The sequence below is a fragment of the Colletes latitarsis genome, chromosome 11, assembly GCF_051014445.1.
Source record: "Colletes latitarsis isolate SP2378_abdomen chromosome 11, iyColLati1, whole genome shotgun sequence".
NCBI lineage: Eukaryota > Metazoa > Arthropoda > Insecta > Hymenoptera > Colletidae > Colletes > Colletes latitarsis.
Genome location: NC_135144.1, coordinates 9,832,625 through 9,856,162, shown reverse-complemented (window position 1 = coordinate 9,856,162; position 23,538 = coordinate 9,832,625). Strand labels below are relative to the sequence as shown.

At 36.8% G+C, this 23,538-nt stretch overlaps 1 protein-coding gene across 1 annotated transcript in view; it reads left to right on the top strand.

The window, feature by feature from the left end:
- The first annotated feature begins 7,864 nt into the window (after positions 1-7,864).
- Positions 7,865-23,538, top strand: part of For (cGMP-dependent protein kinase for) — a 99,783-nt gene continuing 84,109 nt past the window's right edge. The window contains exon 1 of the mRNA XM_076777187.1: positions 7,865-8,474. Within this exon, the coding sequence (XP_076633302.1) occupies positions 8,008-8,474 (467 nt within the window). The 5' untranslated portion in view covers positions 7,865-8,007. The remainder of the gene's footprint in view (positions 8,475-23,538) is intronic.

Genomic DNA, 23,538 nt, shown 5'->3' with positions numbered 1-23,538 from the left:
TACTATTTTTTTTTGATACGCTAAAGACAAAAGAACGATTAACAAATAGAAATTCGAAACTTGAAGCGTCGCCATTTCTTTATTTATCAGGATTTTGACTTCTCCCTAGTTCCTGCTATAACTACAACCTTCCTTATGAAGATACTTTAACCCCCTCTGTTTCAAATTATCTGGAATCCTGGAAGCCATTGGAGCACCTTTTCCAAAAGAGCCATTAAATAAGAAGTTATAATTCCCACGATTTTTAATATTTTTCCATGAAAAAAATATTGTACATGCTTATAAGATGAATAAATATATCTACAAAGTCTCAGTACAAAACAGCCTATCTATCATTAAAAAAAAATCACAAAAAGGGCCGTGAAATTGACAGTCTAGACAGCAATACCTCCTTAATTTCAATGCAATTTTTACATATTGTACTGGCATATTCCCCATGCACGATATACACTCCAATTTTAAAATATTTAGCATATCATATGGTTTGTGTCAATTTCCAATTAGGAATATGTCATCGTTCGAATACTTTTGTGACCTACGATATGCTATTCAATCTAATAAATGCATTTTAACTCGAATATGCGTTACTTAATTTCAATGCAATTTTTACATATTGTTCTAACATATTCCCCCATGCACGATATATACTCCAATTTAAAAATATTTAATACACTGTACAATTTGTGTCAATTTCAATCAGAAGTATGTCACCATTCGAATACTTTCGCGAGCCTCTGTGTATTGCCTTCCGTATCATCGAACGTGCATTAAAACTATTGGGATAGGTAGGGTTATGGGACGTATGATTGATTAGAACAACAATAATTACTGGTAGAATTATTAATGCTTTTTATTTAATACACTGAGGTATATCTCAGAGTTCCGTACCGTTCTCTAAGAGATCTGTTACTAGACTGTGACTTCACCCGCAGAAGAATGGCGAGAGTGAAGCGCTTATAATCTTATCTTCGTATACTAAATACCATGAGTTTGTAGAACCCATGGCCAAAACTAAAGGAAACTCCAGACATATACAATCGTCACTGGAGATGATTTTTGTAACATAGTAAGACGGTTAGGAAATCCAACAAAAACAAAGGATCATCTCTCGTAGTTTCCAATGGATGGTGGAATAATAATTGAAGAAATCACGGTTCTATATTCACAGAATTTTATAAAACCTAGATGGTAGAATACAATGTGTCGTATAGTAACACAGATATCGCGATTATCCCCATACTGGAATTTCCATATTCCAACAGTTTTCATCCGTCGTTATGATCTGAAAAGCGTATACCCGAGACCGAACGCAATATAAAGAAAACCTGTAAGGCCGTTAAAATGAGAAAACGTTCGACAACGAGCGGTGGAAGGGGAACAACATCGAGAGAGCCGAGGTTGCTCTTCCGTGCGCGTTATCCGGGCGATGGAGCGACTAATAACGATAACGATGCCAGAAACGATAATCGAGTTAGGGGTTTCCGCGGTTTCCACGGTTCTCCCAGGGCGCTGATTGCTGGAACGGCGGCGGTTTTGGCGTCGGGATGGTCGGTGCGCGCCGACGCCGACGCCGACACCGACGCCTATGACTGTGACGCGCGGCGTTACTGGCGCGCACGTAGACGCATACCCGGCTCGGATGAAGGCGTAACGAGTACACAATGCGATGCAAATTGGGCCTCTCTCCCGGCTGTGCGCGGACCAGTCAATCGGCCGGTTGCCTACGCCGGTGCATCGCGATGGTATTACTAACATCGCTATTCTATTATGACATTACGGTTCCCCGAGCAGCAGGCTGGGCTATTACCAGCCCGGACTCCCTCCAGGCGTTCGATTCGGGATAACTCTATAGTGGTAACTATATAGCCATCGAGACGCCAGAGACAATACCCGATCGGACGCCCGAGGCCAGTCTTTCAATTTATTTTCATACATTTCTATCCTACCTCCAATACGCGCACCATCCTCCACAATCGAACCAATGCAGCGAGATTTTATGTAAATCATTATTTATTTCAGCAAATAATCGGTAATGCAAACGGTGTGATATTTAAAACTGATAACGTGCTCGAGTACGTACCTTGCATCGTAATTGTAAAATTATCGGCAATTGGAAGATAGTGTATCGAAATTGTTATCATACGTTGAGTCACATGTAAAATAATCAGTACTTGAAGGAAAATGGAAATGGAGATAGATGGATTTTTCATACTCAAGGTCGTTTGAAAGTCATGCTACGCACCATTAGTGTCCTTGCAATTCGCACACCATCGTACACAGTCGAACCAATGCAGCGAGATTTTATGTAAATTATTATTTATTTGAGTCATAATTGTAAATTGATCAGTACTTGAAGGAAAATGGAAATGGAGATAGATGGATTTTCCATACTCAAGGTCGTTTGAATGTCACACTATTGTGCACCATTAGTATCCCTGCAATACACACAAAATCGTCCACAATCGAACCAGTGCAGCGAGATTTGATGTAAATCATTATTTATTCCAGCAAATAATCAGTAATGCAAACGGTGTGATATTTAAAACTGATAACGTGCTTGAGTATGCACCTTGCATCATAATTATAAAATGATCGGTAATTGAAAGATAGTGTATCGAAATTGTTATCATACGTTGAGTCACCTGTAAAATGATCAGTACTTGAAGGAAAATAAAAATGGAGATAAATGGATTTTCCATATTCAAGATCGTTTGAAGGTTACGCTATTGTGCGCCATTAGCCTCCCTGCAATTCGTGCACCATCCTCCACAATCGAACCAATGCAGCGAGATTTTATGTAAATCATTGTTTATTTGAATCATAATTGTAAAATGATCAGTACTTGGAGGCAAATGGAAATGGATTTTCCATACACAAGGCCGTTTGAAGGTCACATTATTGTGCACCATTAGTCTCCCTGCAATACACACAAAATCATCCACAATCGAACCAGTGCAGCGAGATTTTATGTAAATCATTATTTATTTGAGTCATAATTGCAAAATGATCAGTATTTGAAGGAAAGTGGAAATGGATATGGATTGATTTTCCATGTTCAAGGTCGTTTGAAGGTCACGTTATTGTGCACCATTAGTCTACCTGCAATACGCACGCCATCCTCTACAATCGAACCAATGCAGCGAGATTTTATGTAAATCATTATTTATTTCATCAAATAATCGGTAATTCAAACGGTGTGATATTTAAAACTGATAACGTGCTTGAGTACGTACCTTGCATCATAATTGTAAAATGATCGGTAATTGAAAGATAGTATATTGAAATTGTTATCATACACATCATTGAGTCACATGTAAAATGATCAGTACTTGAAGGAAAATGGAAACGGATTTTCCACACACAAGATCGTTTGAAGATCGCGCTATTGTGCACCATCCTCCACAATCGAACCAATGCAGCGAGATTTTATGTAAATCATTATTTATTTGAATCATAATTGTAAAATGATCAGTATTTGATGGAAAATGGAAATGGATTTGGACGAATTTTCCATACTCAAGGACGTTTGGAGGTCATGTTATTGTGCATCATTAGTATCTCTGCAATACGCACAAAATCGTCCACAACTGAACCAGAGCAGCGAGATTTTATGTAAATCATTATTTATTTGAGTCATAATTGTAAAATGATCAGTACTTGAAGCAAAATTGAAATGGAGATGGACGAATTTTCCATGCTCAAGGTCGTTGGAAGGTCACGTTATCGTGCACCACTAGTATCCCTGCAATACGGACACCATCGTCCACAATCGAACCAATGCAGCGGGATTTTATGTAAATCATTATTTATTCCAGCAAATAATCAGTAATGCAAACGGTGCGATATTTAAAACTGATAACGTGCTCGAGTACGCACCTTGCATCGTAATTATAAAATGATCGGTAATTGGAGGAAAATGTATCTATCGAAGTTGTTATCGTGCATTGAGTCATAATTGTTAAATGATTCAACGTCTATCTCAAGAGACTATCTAAACTATCAACTGACTATCGCCTAATGACTAAACGATATTTAAAATAATGTGCTCGAGTAGGATCGTCGTATCATAATTGTAAAATGATCGGTAATTGAAGGAAAATGTATCGAAATTGCTATCGATCGAGGACATCCTGGATTTTCCATACTCAAGGTCGTTTGAAGGTCATGTTATCGTGCACCATTAGTCTCAATCTTCACCGTTGCGGTGATTAGAAATATTGATGACCTTGAAATCTCATATATATGACCTTGAGGAAAATATGAATTACATCTGCTCCAAAACTATGAACCGCTACGCGCGATTTTTTTTACCTCATCCTTATCGTATTACCATTTTCGTATGGTGCAAATTAATTTCTACGTTTTCAATTCGCAAGAAATGGTTCCAAGAAACGGTCTCGATGCGTATTGTCCTTATCAATAAAATTCATATAGAGAATTATGAAAGTGTTTACAAACAGTTAGCAAGATCATGTACGAAGTACGTGTTGGTAGTAAATAACCGACAAAGTGAAATCAATTACGCAACTTCAGTTTCACATGAGTATTATTAAACCACTAAAAACGTCTTTCTCGGATACAAGGTCGAACAGATTAAACGAACCGATTGAATTATACGAACTTTTTTCATTATTCTTTCGATAACTGAAACGTAAACTGAATCGCCGTTCACGCGATCAACAATGAGTCTCGATTGTCGCAAACGTAAAACGAATTACGGTACAATTTTGTAGGTGAAAATAAGTAGAAAATCACTTTAAAACGTCTTTTATTTGTCGACAAGAAGATAAGTTGAAAATCCATTCAGTGCTGTATCCAGTCACAGGCAAAAAAGTGATTGGTTATTATCAACAACAAAGCGTGTTACGTGTAATAACTGGTTTAAACCTTCCAAGTATTATAATCCATTTTATGAACCGGTCGTATCCAATAAAACGTGCTACGTTCGCTTGATTAGTTGATATACGAAGCAAACATTCCTTACTATTTAAATATTAAATTGATAAAGCATCGCTATCGGATCCTATGATTTTAATCAGTTCAATCGAAATAACTGCTACATAATATAATGCAATAAGGTCAGCAAACCACGTGGCGTCATCTCTAGAGATCTGACGCACATAAATAGCAGGATAAACTCACGCGTGTTTGTAGAATTAATGCTCATGAAATTCCACTTCAATTGTACCGCGTGTCTTCGCCTATTAAAACTCAATCTTTCTCTATCACTAATCAATGTGACTCATATTCCTCGCCAAACACTCGTTTAGTTAACCGTAAAAACTGAAGTTGTGATAAACGAATGTTTAATCTGGTATCTTCGTGCACGATCTTGACAAGTGTTAATATATTTAGAGTAGTTACTAGTACAACTATTTAAAAAACAAAACTTTTATTTAGTCAGTTTAAATTAATTTTATCTACTATTTGAATTAATTTTAAAAGTTACGTAATTACGTTTTGTATATAACGAAATTTATTACGGTACGAAACGAAGGTGCTAATGATCTTCGTATCTTGTTTAAAGCGCAATTTATATACTTCGTTATCAGCCTTGGAACGAGCTATCATTGGCGACGGCTGCACTGAATTACCGACATGGATAAAATTACAGTTTATAAAATCTGTTCCACGCAGCCACGGCGTGGCGTGATATGCAAGAAATACGTTGTAAAAATCGCCTCGCCTTTATCCAAAATAAATACAGACGGTAATATTGCAATAATTTATATAGCCAGTCGCTCAAAGTACGATTAAAGCGGTTAAACCCCGAAAGTACGCGAAAATATCCCGTAATAACATTGTGACCAACGACGATATACTGAGCTCGACTTAAAAAAGTTATTTTTTTAGAAAAATTCATGTGTTATTATAAATTCAATGAAAAAATACAATTACGCTGACGTTGACGTTATTCTTAGCTTCTTCTGTCTTTCGAATCGATAACGTACCAATTAGGTCAACTGTAATAGAGTTTGTCGTATTTAAAAATATTAGGCGGGAAGAATTGTAATTCATTTTTTGTAAGAATTCCTGCAATGAAAAGAAATCAAGCAGCCGATAAAGAAGTCGGTCGTCCACATCGACCTTTCTAACGGAGTCGAAAAAGGCAGATGGTGCTCGAATCGTGTGGCGCGAACTAAGAACAAATTTGAATTATAATCGCAATTCGCGGCGAAAGAAAATTTGGTACCCTTGTTATTATGTTGCTGACTCGTTTAAACTTGCAAATTACCTTTTCGCGGTATTAGGAGGAATAAACATTAAGATAAAACGCAGAAATTTCTTGAGGGTAAATTTTATTAATTATTTGTGTAATGACCACAAAATCTTACAGCTGAGATTTTTAATTTATGCAAAAGTATTTTATTGTTATAAAGGAAATTAAATTGTTCTCTTTTTTTAGTTATATTTGTAAAACGTAGTAAATATACTGAAATTGATGAACTGTAATTGGTACAGTAACGATAATTTCATAAGAACGTTAAAAAAGCAAATACTAATCACACTATGCACAACACATAATAGCATTCGTCCCATAAAAACTACACTTAAGTATATGCCTTTCATTTCTGATGTAACAGAAACGTGGAGAATTTAAAAATTCACTGCTACGCGTTTCTAGATATCCGCTTTTAAACCAAGAAATGTCGGAAAGATTTCTCAATCTGAGCAAAGAAGTATGTTTCTTATGGGTTAATGATTGCAATTTAATTATTTCATTATGCGAATACAAAGTAATCTCTCTCTTTCTTGAAGACTTACGTAATCCAAAAATGTATGCACGAAATTTTTCCAAATTCGGTATCCAACACATTTAAATAAGATGTTTGATGCCCATCGAGTATTTTAGAATGGTTGAAAATATTATTTCTTTCTTTTGTGCAATTGAGTATTTTGTACATGATAGTCTTAAAAATGGATTTTGTGACATGCACGTATAAATTTAATATATTACATTACATGTATATTATTTCCAATATACAATGTTATAGTGAAACATCACAGACACATTTGCATCATGTGTATTGGAAAGTTCGACAAGGTTATCGGCATCAATGTGATTGTGCCATTGAAATTTAAGATAGAACTTTATACAATATTTTATTTATCGTGTAGTTTGCAAAATAATCTAATAATAAAACGCTTTCGCTAATGCATGTACATACATATATTGCTGCTACTATGATTCGCGTATCAGTTTAACGAGTTTTCACCAATTTCAGTTTATCTGTTTATATTTTGTATTGCGTATCGTAAATATCATTTTAGTTAATTTCCTGAAAGGGACTTCCACAAATTACGTTACATTTTTACATTCTTTTTCAATTTCGTACGGCCTGCGAAATTCTTTAGCGTCAACAATAATGCCGGTGCGAAACCTTGAAAAATTCGAGATGACATATTCTGGTCCCAAATGCGACAGTCTGGTATACGCATGCAGTAAGATACGTTTCGTGTATATCAATGATATCTGCGTTATAAAAATCGCACGTTATATGGTAACAAGACTTACCAAGTAAAAAAGTAAAAAAATTCGACAAATCTCAGAGTACCGACGGTGGTAAAGAGGAGCGAAAGAGAAGGACGGATGCGTCGAAGAACAAAGACGAGAGACAAGAGGGAGAACAATTTACGCGTAGCATGAGTGGGAGAGAGACAACTACGGTTACATGTAGAGCCAGATAGAGATCGACCGTAGGAGCGAGAGAGAGGGCGCCACGGTGTGAGAAGCAGCGAGAAGAGGCACGAGCGAGACGAGGCGCGCTGCTCCGACTGCGCAGGAGTGGGGATGCGCGGCGATCAAGAGGGAAAGGCGAGTCGCGGCGAGAGTAAGAAAGATGGCCGCAATCGCTGGAGCCGCGTCATGGGAGACGGTGGAGAACGTTGGTCCTCCGGCGTCGAGGAGCGCGGAATCGTGGAGTAGAGCGAGCCGACGCGTATCGTCCGGGTCGCGATTCTCGTCGCGGCTCCTGTTTCTTCTCGCGGCTGTTCGTTACGGGTTGAATGAACGAGGGTACCAAGTGCAAAGTGCCGATCGGCGACGCCTGCGTGTCTATGCGCATGTGCTTCGACTCCCTGTGCTTCTCGTCGACGCAGCAGCGGCTCGCCGACGAGGACGCCTCGCAGCTGCCGACACACGGCGCCGTGGCCGTGGTCGCCGCCGGCCAGAGGGCCATCTCGAACGTCACCGGAGCGACCGCGATCACGACGATGGGCACACTTCGGGAACTGCAGGAGTTGTTGCGCGTCAAAGACGAGAGGATCGCCGAGCTCGAGGCGATCCGTTGCCGTCGCGATGCCGAGATACAAGAGCTACGCAGCCACCTGGACAAGTTTTTGAGCGTGTTGCCGTTCAAGTCACCCCTGACGCCGACGAAACCGCGGCCCAGGAAACAGAGGGCACAGGGGATCTCCGCGGAGCCGCCGCTCCAGGAATTCGCCTCGCTGAAGATCGTCGACAAGAGCGAAAGGTTAGTGCACGCGCGAGCGAACCAGCGAACGGGATATTGTTTTCTCGCGCGTTACGATTAGACGCTTTTTTGTCAGCACGACGATCAATGATACCGACGAACGTTGAAAATATCAATTTTAGTTTTTCCTTCTTGACAGTTTGTTTGTTTACGATAGCATTTTTTTTTGGTATCGGTTGCAGTATCAAATGATCAGTTTGACTCGAGTTGGCAGAAAAATGCAACACGTATGTATTCGAGTACACTCGGGTTAGAGCGTTAAGTGGTTAGAAACTCGTTAATAAGCAGGGCTGGAATTTCTTGTTGAATTTTTCTTCGTTCGAATACTTCGGTGATTTGAACATTCGGATAATTCGAATACCGTTTGAATATTATCGAAATGCTTTTCGGTATTTAATCATTTGAATACTATTCGTATGTGGTTGAAACCTTGAAATAGTTCGTGCTTAGGTTAGTAGGTTTCAGTTATTATGATCGTCTATTTACACTCTTGGAGAAACTAAAGATCTGTTAATTCGAACTTTAAAAAATTCTTAATTATAATAATGATAGTGATCATCGTCGAATGTAGATCTAAATCTAAAATTACTTACATAAATATTTAACATAGTACTATCAAAGGATTCGTCATGGAGTATCGTCGTGTAGTTGAGAATTTTTAGGTTATATTATTAAATCAAATCAACTCTGCTATTAACACATCCACGGCGATAATATGTGAAAGTAAATAGAACATCTCACAAATCGCTCTTAACAATGAGTAAACAATTTCGTGCCACGATCAAATATCTGGATATTCACAATATTTGAACAACGTGATGTGTGCTCATAATTCAGATTCTTTATAGGTCTCGATAATGTTTGCTCTCGTGACTGTGCAAGTATTTATTTATTTGTTGTCGTTCGGGATTCTAAACAATCGTACCTTTCCACTCAAATTTTTCGGTATCTAAGATATCGATGACTAAGATTTGTCGAATTTTTTTTACTTTTTTACCGTGTTAACGACCTCGTCAATTTTAACGTCCTCGGAGTATGTGGGAGGGAGAAGGTCACCGAGGGGTCCAAAAAAAACATAATTGTCACTTGCTTTTAGATTTAAAAGTATAATTAATAAAAACTTGAGTTACGAAACCACGCCTCCACATTTCGACTCCCGATTGGTGGAATGGACAGTCACCATGTTGGTTCCACCAATCGTAACCTTGTGTTTTCCGTGGCAAGCATCAATTCGCTCAAATCAAACACAGATTCAATCGATACGTTTCAATTCTATTTATTATTAAATAGAAATTCATAAAACAAGGGAAAATGAAAAATTAAAAATTCCATAATTCGGACGACTGTTGATTTAGATACTCAAATATTCGTACATAAACTAATCGAATAATCCTAGGCTCGGTTAGAAGATATCTTGATGCAAATTCGAGAAGCAAGTTATGGGTCGTCCCGACGGGAATATCGTTGGTTTCGACTATCTTGGAACTGTTAAGTTGCAGGTTAACCACTTGACGCCCGCGCATGCGTGCAAGACTGTACGCGTGTTTACTCGATCGCGCTCGCTTCTTCGCATTCGATTGGTAGTCGTGATTTAACACCGCTCTCTATGTGGAAAGACACAAGCAAAGAAACTCCCCGCTGACGAATTCCAGCATTTAAAGAGTTAACGAGTTTTCACGGAACAGCGAGCTTTTTGCTACGTTCGTCTGCTTGTTTGTTTGCGTTGGGCCGGAGCAAGCGACACGCCTTTCCTTTTAACGCGACAGCTTTTCAGAGCTTGGAACTTTGGAAAAATCGATCTTTTGTTGTTGCATTTTTTTTGAATTTTTAAGTATAGCGAATAGATATATTGAGAAACGAAATGCTCTAAAATTCTCATTCTTTCTTAAACTGAAAAATCTATAGAATGTTTAGGCGCGGTGCACGTCGGTAGCCATTTATTATTTTCACAACGGTAACGAATAAATGCTGCAAACGTAGCGATGATTTCAGCGTGCTCTTTGTCCGTTCTTCTTTATTATGCCATTGTTCTGACCGTTTCAATTTTTCGTCACGAACGACAATTTATTCCGAAAATGGAGTTTGTTTACTCTCCTCTATTAACGCGTGAGGTATCTTTTTCCTTGTAAAATTTTAACCCTCGGATCTAAATACTCTTGCAACATGAAATAATGATATAGTCTCACGCATAACTTGGTGTGGAACCGATTTGCCTATCTTCTTCGCTGTACTAACCTTTGCCAACTAGCAAATCATCGTAAAACGTCCAACATAAATTTCTGGAACTGTTTCTTGCACGGTTTCACGCGGATTATTTTAAACGATCTGTTACAAAACACCATTCCCTACAATTTCATTCGATCTTCGCCTCGGTTGCATTTCCAGCGACGCATCAATTTCGAATTTTACATTAGTTTCTCCGAATTGTGCAATTTAAATTCCCAAGTAACGTGCAAACATACCGATTACTCGCGACGAGAAATCAGAAAAGTTCAACACAGTTTTACACAAATTTTTGGCAGCCGTTTGCCATTTTGTCGTCCGTTCGAGACTCGTAAATTGTACAATGTCGCGGATACGTTTTGTCAGTGGGCATATTTGCTCCGTAATAGATTACTATTACGTAAAGAAATTTGAAGACTCTGTGTCAGTTTAAAGTTTTTTCAATTACTAAGCGTAAAAGTGATATCTAAAACTTTTTTCAATGAAAATTGTTTACGTGGATACGAATACGAATCGTGTCCAACTCTGATTGTAGTTGAGCGCGCTAGTGTGCGCATGCGCACATTGGGCACGTCGTTTTGTCATGGAACGTCGATGCGCGTCTGCGACGCGCATCCCCACCACTTTTAATCCTTTCGCTGCGGGAGACTCCAATGCAAAACACGCGCTACGCGCAGTGAATTCCTAGCAGCAGTCGACGCTGTGTGCGGGAGATCGTTTTGTCCGCTGGGCACGTACGCTCGCTGAACGCCCATGGGCGTTTATCGCACGTGGAACACCGATCGAACACGACTAGTATTTTTGTCGAGCGCCACTAGGCGCCAATAGTAATTTAAAGGTTAGAATCGAATCTTTCGGAATACCATGAGCATTCTATACCGCGAATCGCGAATCGAACATTCGATACGCGTACCAAGTAAGGCTCGATACGTACCTAACGCACGGTGTAAATAAATGACGTGTCAAGTTGGCACGAATCGTTCGAAAAAAGGTCTATTCGGAGATGAGGAAAAGTCTTAATTGAACAGAAATTAAAATTTCAATCGTAGGATGAAAAATATTTGTTTAATTTTGTCTATTTCTTGGTCTCTTTTTACAGCAATGTTTTTAGCTTTTTTTTTTTAGCACGATCTGCGTGTCTGAATTCGATATATTTGCATAGCAAGACACGCGTCTTTCACTTGCTAACAAGTTGTAAGTTTCCGGAATCGTTCCTCGGATTCTAATTAGAATTTGAAATCTTTTTGTCCATAGATTGAATAGCGCCAAGTCAAATAGATATGGAGATTCTACGAGGCTTTACAATAATGTTGAAAATTTTACGATAACTTCTATAACCCTCGATCACAAGTAAATTATTTCTTCGATTAGAACAGCAGCATTAACGTGTCCACTGCCACGTGTACTGATTTCGATACACGCTGAAACTTATTTATACGTCAAACGATTGTTTCCTCGTTCAGAGATAAAAAGATAAAAATTGATATCGCTATTATAGTCTCTATAATGATGTGTCTGACATTTTTTAACGCGATAGTAATCAGTTATCATATATTATTTCAGGTATCGATTATTGAATCAAACGACAGCATCATAGTAATTCATTATTCCAATATTTACAAACATCAAAAAATACATTTCACGAGTAGAAATAAATAGATAATCTATGCAAATTTAACAAATTTTATAACGTGTATCGTTTCCTTAAACCGAAGCGACAAGCTATATATTCTTTGGAACAATAAATCGTATGCAAATTTATTCGAATAATAGTGAGCTCAGATTTAGAGAAGCTTCGCGACGAACGCGCTGAAACGGTTGTTTACTCAGATGTTGAATATTGAAAGAAAACAAGAAACTATGCAAGGAACGAGTAACAGGCGCGGAATTTATTTTAGAACGGAATTGGAAACACCTCTTTCCTCGTCGTTCGATATGCAAATCCGCTGTTTCGTTATTTAATATTCTAAACGCTGTTCTATCTGAATAACAAAGCAAGGTTAATGTATTATGCGTTCAGTCGAGCCTGATCGAAAAATCACGGCTCGCATATATGTATGAATGCAGAGATAAAAAAATAGATATCTCACGGCGTTGCGCGAATTTTCGAACGTCGCGATATTCGGGAGATATTTCGAGTTTGATTTTATAGCGATTTTATCGCAATGCGTAGCAAGATTTCACCATATTTTTAAAAAACGCACTTTCACCGCGCCGAACTTGAACCGATTTTTATAAAATGAAGGGATCACAATTTACAGTTGCTTTAATAAAAATTGAAATTGTTTACTATTAATTCTCGAAATTGAAATGATCGAAATGATTGAATATCTCACTTGTTTTTGATAGTAGGATAAAATATTAGAGAAAAACCATTCATTATTGGGAAGTGGTAAATATTATGATAAGCAATAATTTTTTTCAGTGCCTTATTTTACTAGGTTGTATTTTAACCTTCAAACGATTTTACATAACAAAAATTACGTTTGTACGAAAGATAAAAAACTGTATAATTTACGTGTCTCGGTGCAAATATGTACCCGTTTTATTTCAAAAAGCGTTCAAAATGATTACTTAAATATATTCTCGAGCACGGCGAACGAGCACATGAATGAGCACATGAATGCTGAATCTTTCCTTGCATCGTTTTCTGGCGTGGTGGGGATATCACGATAAACTTGATTTTTAAGTGTTCTCGACGGGAGAAAGTTAATTCGAGGTTAACGCAAGTTATTTTAAATACGTCCCAAAATAAAAACCACGCGTTCCTGCTAAAATACATCAATTTTATTGCTGCTTTTCTCTCATATAAACAATAGCTTTTTTTATATTTTTATAAATCATAATAAATATTCTCCATTATTTCTCTTTCGTGTTACAGTTTTCCCCACAATTAATTTCCAATCACATTTTTCATTTCCCAATGTTTTAATTTCAATTGTACCCGATGTATAATTCAACAAAAAACTTAGTGCACGTTGAGAGCAAAGAAACAGAAACACAATACGTACAGTAAGGAGCATAACTGAACCAATAACCACAAGTTTTGTATAAATTATTATTTATTACCAAGAAAATAAGAGAATATTAGAAAATAAACATTATAGTTTCGTCCAAAATTCGGCAACATTTCATAACAAACAAAGAACAATTAAAAGAAGCGTTGAAAATAGAATGGAATAAAATTTCTTCTGAATATATCGAAAAATTAGTAAAATCAATTAATAATAGGCTTAGAGAAGTAGAGAACAGTAAAGGAAACCCGACCAAATATTAGAAATAAAACTTTTTATAATTAGTGTTTAAGTTTTTGATTTGTAACTAGATGGACGATTTTCATTGTGAGGTTCATTTCATACATGTACATTTAGAATGCTGTAATGTAATTATTATTTTACAAAAATTTGTATTTTTAGGTTATATTACGTAATAATAAAAACAAAATAGTTCGCTATTCACAACATGTACATATTTTTTACTCGTATTTAGACTTTTATAAAGATTGATATATGTATACGAGGGTGGTCCCAGAAGTATCTGGCCTGAGGTATAGATGGCGGTTATTGTTTAAAAAAAAGTAACTATTCTATATATGTTCGGAAGTACCAACCTTACAAAGCTTAAGTTTCAAGTTTGAACACGCTACATTGTTTGTCAGCCATTAATAGTGAACGCTCTCAGTGAATTTGTAAATATGGACAAAATTGGTCATCGTTATGTAATACAATATTTTCATTTGAAAAGTCTCAGTCCAACCAATATCAAAATTGAGCTAGATTCTACTCTAGGGGAGTCTGTTCCTTCATTTACAATAATAAAATATTGGGTGGCAGAGTTTAAACGCCAAGAACACCGCAATGGTCGACCAAATGAAGTGACCACACCGGAAATGGTGAAGAAAATCCTCAAAACGGCGTTGGACGATCGTCGACTGAAAGTACACGAGCTTGCAGACATAGTAGGCATTTAAAAAAGTGCTGTACAACGCATATTGACTGAAAATTTGGACATGAGAGAGCTGTGCGCAAGATGGGTGCCGCGTTTGCTCACAATGGAACAAAAACAGCCTCGTGAGGATGTTTCAATCGAGTGTTTGGCGATGTTCCACAGGAATAAAGCCGAGTTTTTGCGTCGATTCATAACCATGGATGAAACCTGGACCCATCACTTCACACCTGAGTCGAAGGAACAGTCGAAACAATGGACTGTAAGGGGAGAACCAGCTCCAAAGAAGGCAAAGACAGTTCCATCTGCTGGCAAGGTCATGGCGTCAGTTTTTTGAGATGCGCGTGGAATAATTTTCATTGATTATCTTGAAAAAAGAAAAAACAGTCAACGGCGAGTATTATGCGAATTTATTGCAGCGTTTGAGTGACAAAATCAAGGAAAAACGGCCGCATTTGGCGAAAAAGAAACTGTTGTTTCACCAAGGCAATGCACCAGCTCACACATCCGTTATCGCGATGGCCAAAATCCAGGAGTTAAAGTTCGAATTGCTCCCTCGCGCACCCTATTCGCTAGATTTAGCCCCCTCGGATTATTTTCTCCTTCCAAACTTGAAAAAATGGCTCGGTGGTAAAAGATTTTCCAATAATGAAGAGGTGGAGTCTGCGGTTAATGGCTATTTTGAGGAATTCGATGGTTCTCACTATAAACAGGGTATCGAAGCTATTGAACACCACTGGGAAGTGTACCCAGCTAAAAGGAGATTATGTTGAAAAATGAAGACATTTGTTTCCAAATTTCTTGTGTTCTTTTTGTTAGGCCGGGTACTTCTGGGACCACCCTCGTATTTCTCAGGTTAACCAAGAATGATCAGTTTTCTTTATTGGATTTGCTTCTAAAAATGCGGTTTTTGTTGCTTACAATGTTAATTTGAAAGAAAACAAATATTATCGTCCCTTAAACCATTGGATAAAACAAATATCGTTTTTCAAAGCAGTCAGACTTGGACGTGAACGTTAAGGGGTTAACCACGGTGGACGATTTTTGCTGTGAGCCACTGTATGGGATTAACTGTAGATAGGACTTTTGAAGTTTAACGAGTCTGTAAAGATCAGTTGAGTTTAAAAATAGAAATATTCATATCTTGGTCCAGAGATCTTAATATACTATGTTGTCCGGTAATTTTTGTGAGCATAAGCAGGACGTGCCGCGATTGCGAAAACGCGCGGGCGTTATTGAAGCCGGCGCTTAGGCTCTCCTGCGAGCCTCACGGATTTACATTCCATATTCTAAGGCGGGCGCTTATGGTAGGCGTAGTCTCAGCATCGGTAAACGCGACTGACTCGTTGAATGCACTTCTCCTGATATATCGCCGATTCCTCTTGCGCAATTCCTGTTTTGCTAAATTTATCGCGCGAACTGTACGAAAGAATTAATATCCTAGCATTCGCGTTAAAAAATACGTCGACACACTCATCTTCGATCCACGAATTAAAATAGAAATACAGATATTAACAATCTAATCAGGAATAACGAATAATAAGCAATAAATCGGTCACTATGATTGAATAAATCAGTTGTTTCACCGAAAACAAAAGCGTGATTCAACATTATTTCGAATTTCTTTTCTCCTCTTTGCCATTCGATGTTTTCAAGTATAAACGAAGAGTTTTTCTCCGGTTCATTGCATGAGATTAACCCCTCGCGTTGAAATGACGAATCTATCTCGTCGCGAGCTCTCTCTATGCCAAAATGCAAAAAGACGAGTTGCATTCGTCGGACAGTTAGAAGTATTGAAGTATTTTTACCTAGAATGACAATGTTGGAATGCAAACGATGCAAGAATAGCATCGTCGTGTGTAACCGTGTGTTTTATTTGTGGTTATAAATGTATGTTACTATTGCGAATATGTACTAGTTTGACCCAGGATTTACGATCAAATTGTGCCAATATTTCCTATGAGTAGAAACAAGATAAAAATATAAAAGGTAATCCTTTACCAGAGATTTCTTACCATTTTCTCTTTGGTTATTTCATATGTTATAGTTTCTTTTTTTATTATGAGATGTTCGTTAGTTCGTAATTGTGTTTATCTTTTGTTTTCCGATGATGCAACGAGCGAGCGGAGTCATCGATCGTATCTTTAGCGTCATATTGCAAACGGTGAATTTACAAATCGTCAATTTGCCAACGAATTTTACGATCCGATCTCGCGTACAATCGACAAAAAATAACTTTCGTTTATTTATTTTGCATCGTAGTTTTTCTAAAGATAAAGTAGCGGCGGCAAACGATCGAATAAAATTGCGTGGGTGTCGAGGTACGAAAGTAAAAATAACGTTTGCTTTCATTCGGTGTATTAGCGAACGAAAATTGAAAGTCTGTTTCTTGTTTGCGTTGCATAAATAACGGACAGCTTTATTAATAGAGTAATAGATTAAACGGAACACTTCGAAATTAATTTTCACAGGAAATATTTAATATAATTTTTCTCCAACTTAACAATCTTAACAAATATTGAATACAATTTGAATTAATAAGATTTGGAGCTCGTAGCAGTTAAAGCTTCATTGATGATTACGTTGAAAAGCTTGTCAGTTATTGTTTTTAATTAACACGCTCGATATTTCCTATATTATTTGCAGCGTTACGGATAAAATATATTTTTATCTCTAGTTTTATCTCTATTTGCGCATAAAACTACGTTTGATTGTAGTTAAGCAATAAAGATAACTAAATTCTGGTCTTGTAACATTCCGTTGTCCGCGCGTATCGGAGTTCGAATAATTTCGAAGAAATATTTATTAAAAACTTATTCGTTGCCATCGAAATGAAAATTGTCCATCGATCTTGCCTCGAATATTTAATATTTATCCAAATGAAATTGTAAGCAAGAGTGTATATTAAAATTTGTTTCCTTGATCGTAATCCCTTGGCGCGTGGAAAAGTGGCGAATACAAATTGCAAAGTACAACGCACTTGTCCAAATATTGGAATTCTCACTTTTCACGAGATCTAGAAGTTTTATTTCAAGCATAAGTTCGTTAAAGAATTTAAGCTTTATTATTTATTTTATTATTTCGTGGCTTTTACATCTATCACTGTTTTTATTTAAATGTATCGGCGTTCGTATAGCTCCTGTTTTAAAACTAGAGTCTAAGAAGAGAGAATCGACGAGGATTTTTATTCGATGAGCTTTTACACGATCCATAGGCTACGTACCTTGAAATACCTAATTTGCATCGATGTTTACTATGTAGGATCAATTGCCCTAATATGGAATATCTTTTTTTTATACACATGTTTCACTTGCTTGCAGAACTTCTATAAAAACTTAAATAGTATGAATTTATAGGAAATTTTATGCTCTTTTGACTGGTAACAGACAAATTTAAAATATAATAACGGTTTAGGAAATGTTTGCTTTTTTTACTGAGGTCCTCATTTTCCATATTAGGCTCATAGTGCTCGTAGTATGGAATATTATTGTATGTGCCTAATATGGAATAGCATAATATGGAAAAATTCTGGAAAAATTATTTTCGGTTGCGGGGGTCAATTACAATCATTTTTAGTGAATACACATATTTCCGAAATCCTATCCACTTTCGAGAAAAAAATTCGAGTAAGTGCTGAAAATTTTGGGTGAAAAAAAAGACTTTCGAATCGTCTTGGAAAAATTATTTTTAGTTGCAGGGGTCAATTGCAAGTATTTTTGGTCAACAGACATAACCCTGAAATCCTACTCAGTTTCGAGAAAAAAATTCCTTACTAAAAACATAATTTGAGGCCAGAAATGGTTCCCCGAAATTTCATGCGAATCTTTAAAACGTCATAACTCCTGAACGGATTGGCCGATTTTAACGTTTAAAAAAGCAAACTACGCGTATTTTGGTGGAGAATATGTACAAATCGCAAAAATATTCGAAAAGTTGGTCCTTGACACCGTAAAATGAGAAAACCCCCATAAAAATGGTCCAATTTTCAAACAGCCATAACTCCTACAATTGTGAATATATTTCAATGAAATTTTTTTCTGAAGTAGAGCTCATGGGTACCTACAAAAAAATATTAGACATCTTTTCTGTTAGGCGTCAAACAAAATTACTAATACTAAAAAACGTATTTTTAAGAAAAATCGACAGGGGGTAGGTGCCTAAATTTTTCGACGAAAAACAAAATTTCAAATCGTTCTGGAAAAATTATTATTAGTTGCCGGGGTCAATTTCAACCATTTTTGGTGAAGAGACATACCCCCGAAATCCTACTCAGTTTGGAGAAAAAAATTCCTTACCGAAAATATAATGTCTGATCATAACTGTCTGGTTACCCTGAAAAAAAAAATTTCAAATCGTTCTGAAAAAATTATTTTTGATTGCAAGAGTCAGTTATAATCATGTTTGGTGAATACACATACCCCCGAAATCCTACGTACTTTTGAGAAAAAAATTCTTTACCGAAAATATACTATGTGGAAATGTTTCTATAATTTTTTAACGAAGCCTCTATCAACAAATTGGTATCCTTGACTTTCGTCTTATTTTGGCCTCTAGAATCTCCCATTAAAATTTTTCTTGCAGGTGGTCGAACACCCTGTATAATTGTACTCAGTCCTTAAAATAAAAGATTACAAGAGATCGTTAATCTAACCTCTGAAATTCAAGAAAGATACATTACAAAATGGTATTTAAATTAAGGAAATGAATGCAATCAATTAGACCATTAATGTCGTTGAAAATTTCTACCCTACTGTGGCACCAAATTATTTTTCGTAATATTTATTTTATTTCAATTTAAAGCTCTACGTGTCGGTTTTATTGGAGAAGCCTGTAGTTTCCGCGAGGCTCGATCGAAATCAGCGCGTATAACACTTGATCCAGCGTAACACTTCCCTGGAGAGCAACGACGTTGATGGTTCCAGCAGCGTGTCCGGCGCTAGACTTCCACTCTCATCGACGGTTTACATTCCACTTTCTAAGACTGGCGCCCATGGTAGGCGTTGCATTAGTCTCAGAAACGCGATACGTTTGACTGCACCTCCGCGTTTGCTGCAGCCAGTCTCGACAGAAACTCGCGTGCATTGCGAAACAGATATTTCCTTCGTCTTCCCGCGAACGCTATTGTGCCTGGTTGCCTACTTTTTGTTTTCTATTTAAACGGGTCGACAATAAGAACGAACGCGCGAAACAGACAAACCGTGCCACGATCGTTCGTGCTTTACGCTTCTCAAGGAATCGGAATCGTTCGAGAAATAGTTACTTCTCATTGCCAACTTGGTGATTCGAACGTTCGATGATCGATTTCGGACGGAGAAAACGAGAGAATAAATAGAAATCTGAATAAGATAGGTGAATACATAGTTTATAACAGTATTACGAGTTAACACGTTTGCTGCCACGCGTCACATGACGAGGGACCAGCGTCACGTGTGTGTAATTGCGATAATTAGCTATTTTATGCTCGTGTAAACAAATGATCTTGTGGACTATGGATCATTGTCACGTTATGTGGGGCATCGAATTCAAAATACTCGGTTGGCCTGTTATTTTATTTATATACAGGGTGTTCGGCCACCCCTGGGAAAAATTTTAATGGGGGATTCTAGAGGCCTAAATAAGACGAAAATCAAGAATACCAATTTGTTGATGGAGGCTTCGTTAAAATGTTATTAACAATTAAATTCAAAAATTTCAAATCGTTCTGGAAAAATTATTTTCGGTTGCGGGGGTCAATTACAATCATTTTTGGTGCATACACATACCTCCGAAATCCTATCCACTTTCGAGAAAAAAAATCAGATAGGTGCTGAAATTTTTCGGTGACGAAAAAATTTTTCAAATCATTCTAGAAAAATTATTTTCGTTTGCGGGAGTTACTTACAATCATTTTTGGTCATTATAGATACCCCCGAAATCCTACTCAATTTCGAGAAAAATATTCCTTACCAAAAACATAATTTGAAGCCAGAAATGGTTCCCCAAAATTTCATGCGAATATTTAAAACGTCATAACTCCTGAACGGATTGGATGATTTTAACGTTTAAAAAAGCAAACTACGCGTATTTTGGTGGAGAATATGTACAAATCGCAAAAATATTCGAAAAGTTGGTCCTTGACCCCGCAAAATGTGAAAACCCCCATAAAAATGGCCCAATTTACAAACAGCCATAACTCCTACAATTGTGAATATATTTCAATGAAATTTTTTTCTGAAGTAGAGCTCATAGATACCTACAAAAAAGTATTAGACAACTTTTCTGTAGGGCGTGAAACAAAATTACTAAAAGTAAAAAACGTATTTTTAAGAAAAATCGACAGGGGGTAGGTGCCTAAATTTTTCAACGAAAAAAAAAAATTTCAAATCGTTCTGGAAAAATTATTTTTACTTGCAGGGGTCAATTTCAACCATTTTTGGTGAATAGACATACCCCCGAAATCCTGCACATTTTCGAGAAAAAAATTCAAGTAGGTTACAGTTTTGAGTGAAAAAGAAAAGAATTTCAAATCGTCTTGGAAAAATTATTTTTAGTTGCAGGGGTCAATTGCAAGCATTTTTGGTCAACAGACTTACCCCCGAAATCCTACTCAGTTTCGAGAAAAAAATTCCTTATTAAAAACATAATTTTAGGCCAGAAATGGTTCCCCGAAATTTCATGCGAATCTTTAAAACGTCATAACTCCTGAACGGATTGGACGATTTTAACGTTTAAAAAAGCAAACTACGCGTATTTTGGTGGAGAATATGTACAAATCGCAAAAATATTCGAAAAGTTGTTCCTTGACCCCGCAAAATGTGAAAAACTCCATAAAAATGGTCCAATTTTCAAACAGCTATAACTCCTACAATAGTGAATATATTTCAATGAAACTTTTTTCTGAAGTAGAGCTCATGGGTACCTACAAAAAGGTATTAGACAACTTTTCTGTGGGGCGTCAAACAAAATTACTAAAAATAAAAAATGAATTTTTAAGAAAAATCGACAGGGGGTAGGTGCCTAAAAAAAAATATTTCAAATCGGTTTGAAAAAATTATTTTCGGTTGCAGGGATCAATTACAATCATTTTTGGTGAATCGACATACCCCCGAAATCCTATCGACTTTCTAGAAAAAAATTCAGTACGGGCGGAACTTTAAACATTAATAATTTTTTAACGAAGCCTCCATCAACAAATTGGTATTCTTGATTTTCGTCTTATTTTGGCCTCTAAAATCCCCCATTAAAATTTTTCCCAGAGATGGCCGAACACCCTGTATAATTGAAAGCTTTGTTAAATAACATGAAATAAACAAATTACTACAAACTGGTGTATTTTTGTGCTCTGAAAAAAAGTGGATTTTGAATACAAATTATTCTGTCTTGTTTGTTAACTCACGATAGCTTCACTAGTCTTGGTTTCAAAAGACAATACTGTAAAATTGTATCAAAATTAGAAACAGAGTTCCGCAAATAGTTTCAAACGTTTCGCGCCAAGATGATCATCTTTCCTGTAGAGGTCGACACATAACTTACATAACTTTTGTAGAAAGTTACAGAAATAAAACGCATTTCGCCATATGACCCGCAGGCGATAAATGATTTTTCTGTGCATAGCGCTTCAATCCTTTATCACAGTCGACGAAATAATTTCATTTCTGACCTTAATTCGTATTTATCGCTTCCGCGAGAAAAAGAAAATATCATAGAACAAAAAGCTAGACGAGCCTGACTTTCCTTCATCGGTTGTGTCATAATTATTATCATCGTTATTGAGATAAAAATAGTTCGATCGTTAACGTATCTTATTAACTGGACTTTTGTGTCGCCAATACCGTAATCGATACGAACGATCTGACTCATTTCACATTTATTTACGACATATGATTATTCGTCGTTTTAATTCGAACAAAATCTGCTCAGGTGATCGCGTAAACGTGATTCCCAGAGCGCCTACCTTGGTATTTCAGACTTTGTGACTGAAACCTGGTAAGATAAGATCCAATCCGATACTTTGCATACGCCAGAGTTGGGAAAAATGTCATTCTAGTAATAGATAAACGACAAAACCAACGTGTAGCAATTTATTCGAGACGTTTTTCGATCGAACAGTTAAATCTGTACCTGTTCGTTGGAAAATACTTAATTCGACAATGTAAATTCTTATTTTTATTTAACGAGTAACGAATGTATATGATTATTCAAAATTTGTATCCGGATAAGAGTTTTCAAAGAAGTGCTTTCCTCGACCACCGTCGAATCTCTTTAAAAATGGTGGTCGTGCGATTCTTATCTTCTTCGAAGTAACGTACGGTGAAATGTTTATCAGTACACAAAAAGATTACCTTAGACAGCTGATGATGAATAGATCTAGTTGCATTTTGATAAGCATAAGCAGTTGTGTTCTATCTGGAAGCTCGAAAATTACTTCGAACATCAAGCATTTCAAACTTGACATTAATAAAGCTGACACGATAAAGGCAATAATTTCGTGATTTATAACACGTATTTACGTATATTGTGGATAGATCATCAAAATTGTCATTATGTGATTCTGAATATTTTAAGTTCAAGGTCATCTCAAGGTCATGCTATATTACACTGTTAAACAAAGCGTGACAATAACTATGATATAGAAGGGATAAAAGCATAAGATTTCATTAAAAAAAAATCTCAAAATAGTATTCTTATTTCTCGAGACTCACCATTCGGAATTCGAATGATTTTCTGCAAGACGAAATGCTCAATTTAACGCAATATACCCACCATTTAAGAAACTTTCCTCGAGGAATTCACGCGAAAGGTGGCGAAACGTCGAAAGGTCGATAAATAATTTTCAAAACTCGCCACGTGACTATTTAGGTTAAATCGTATATGCGCGTACTATTGCACGATCCACGGCTGCATTTGTACATTCTAA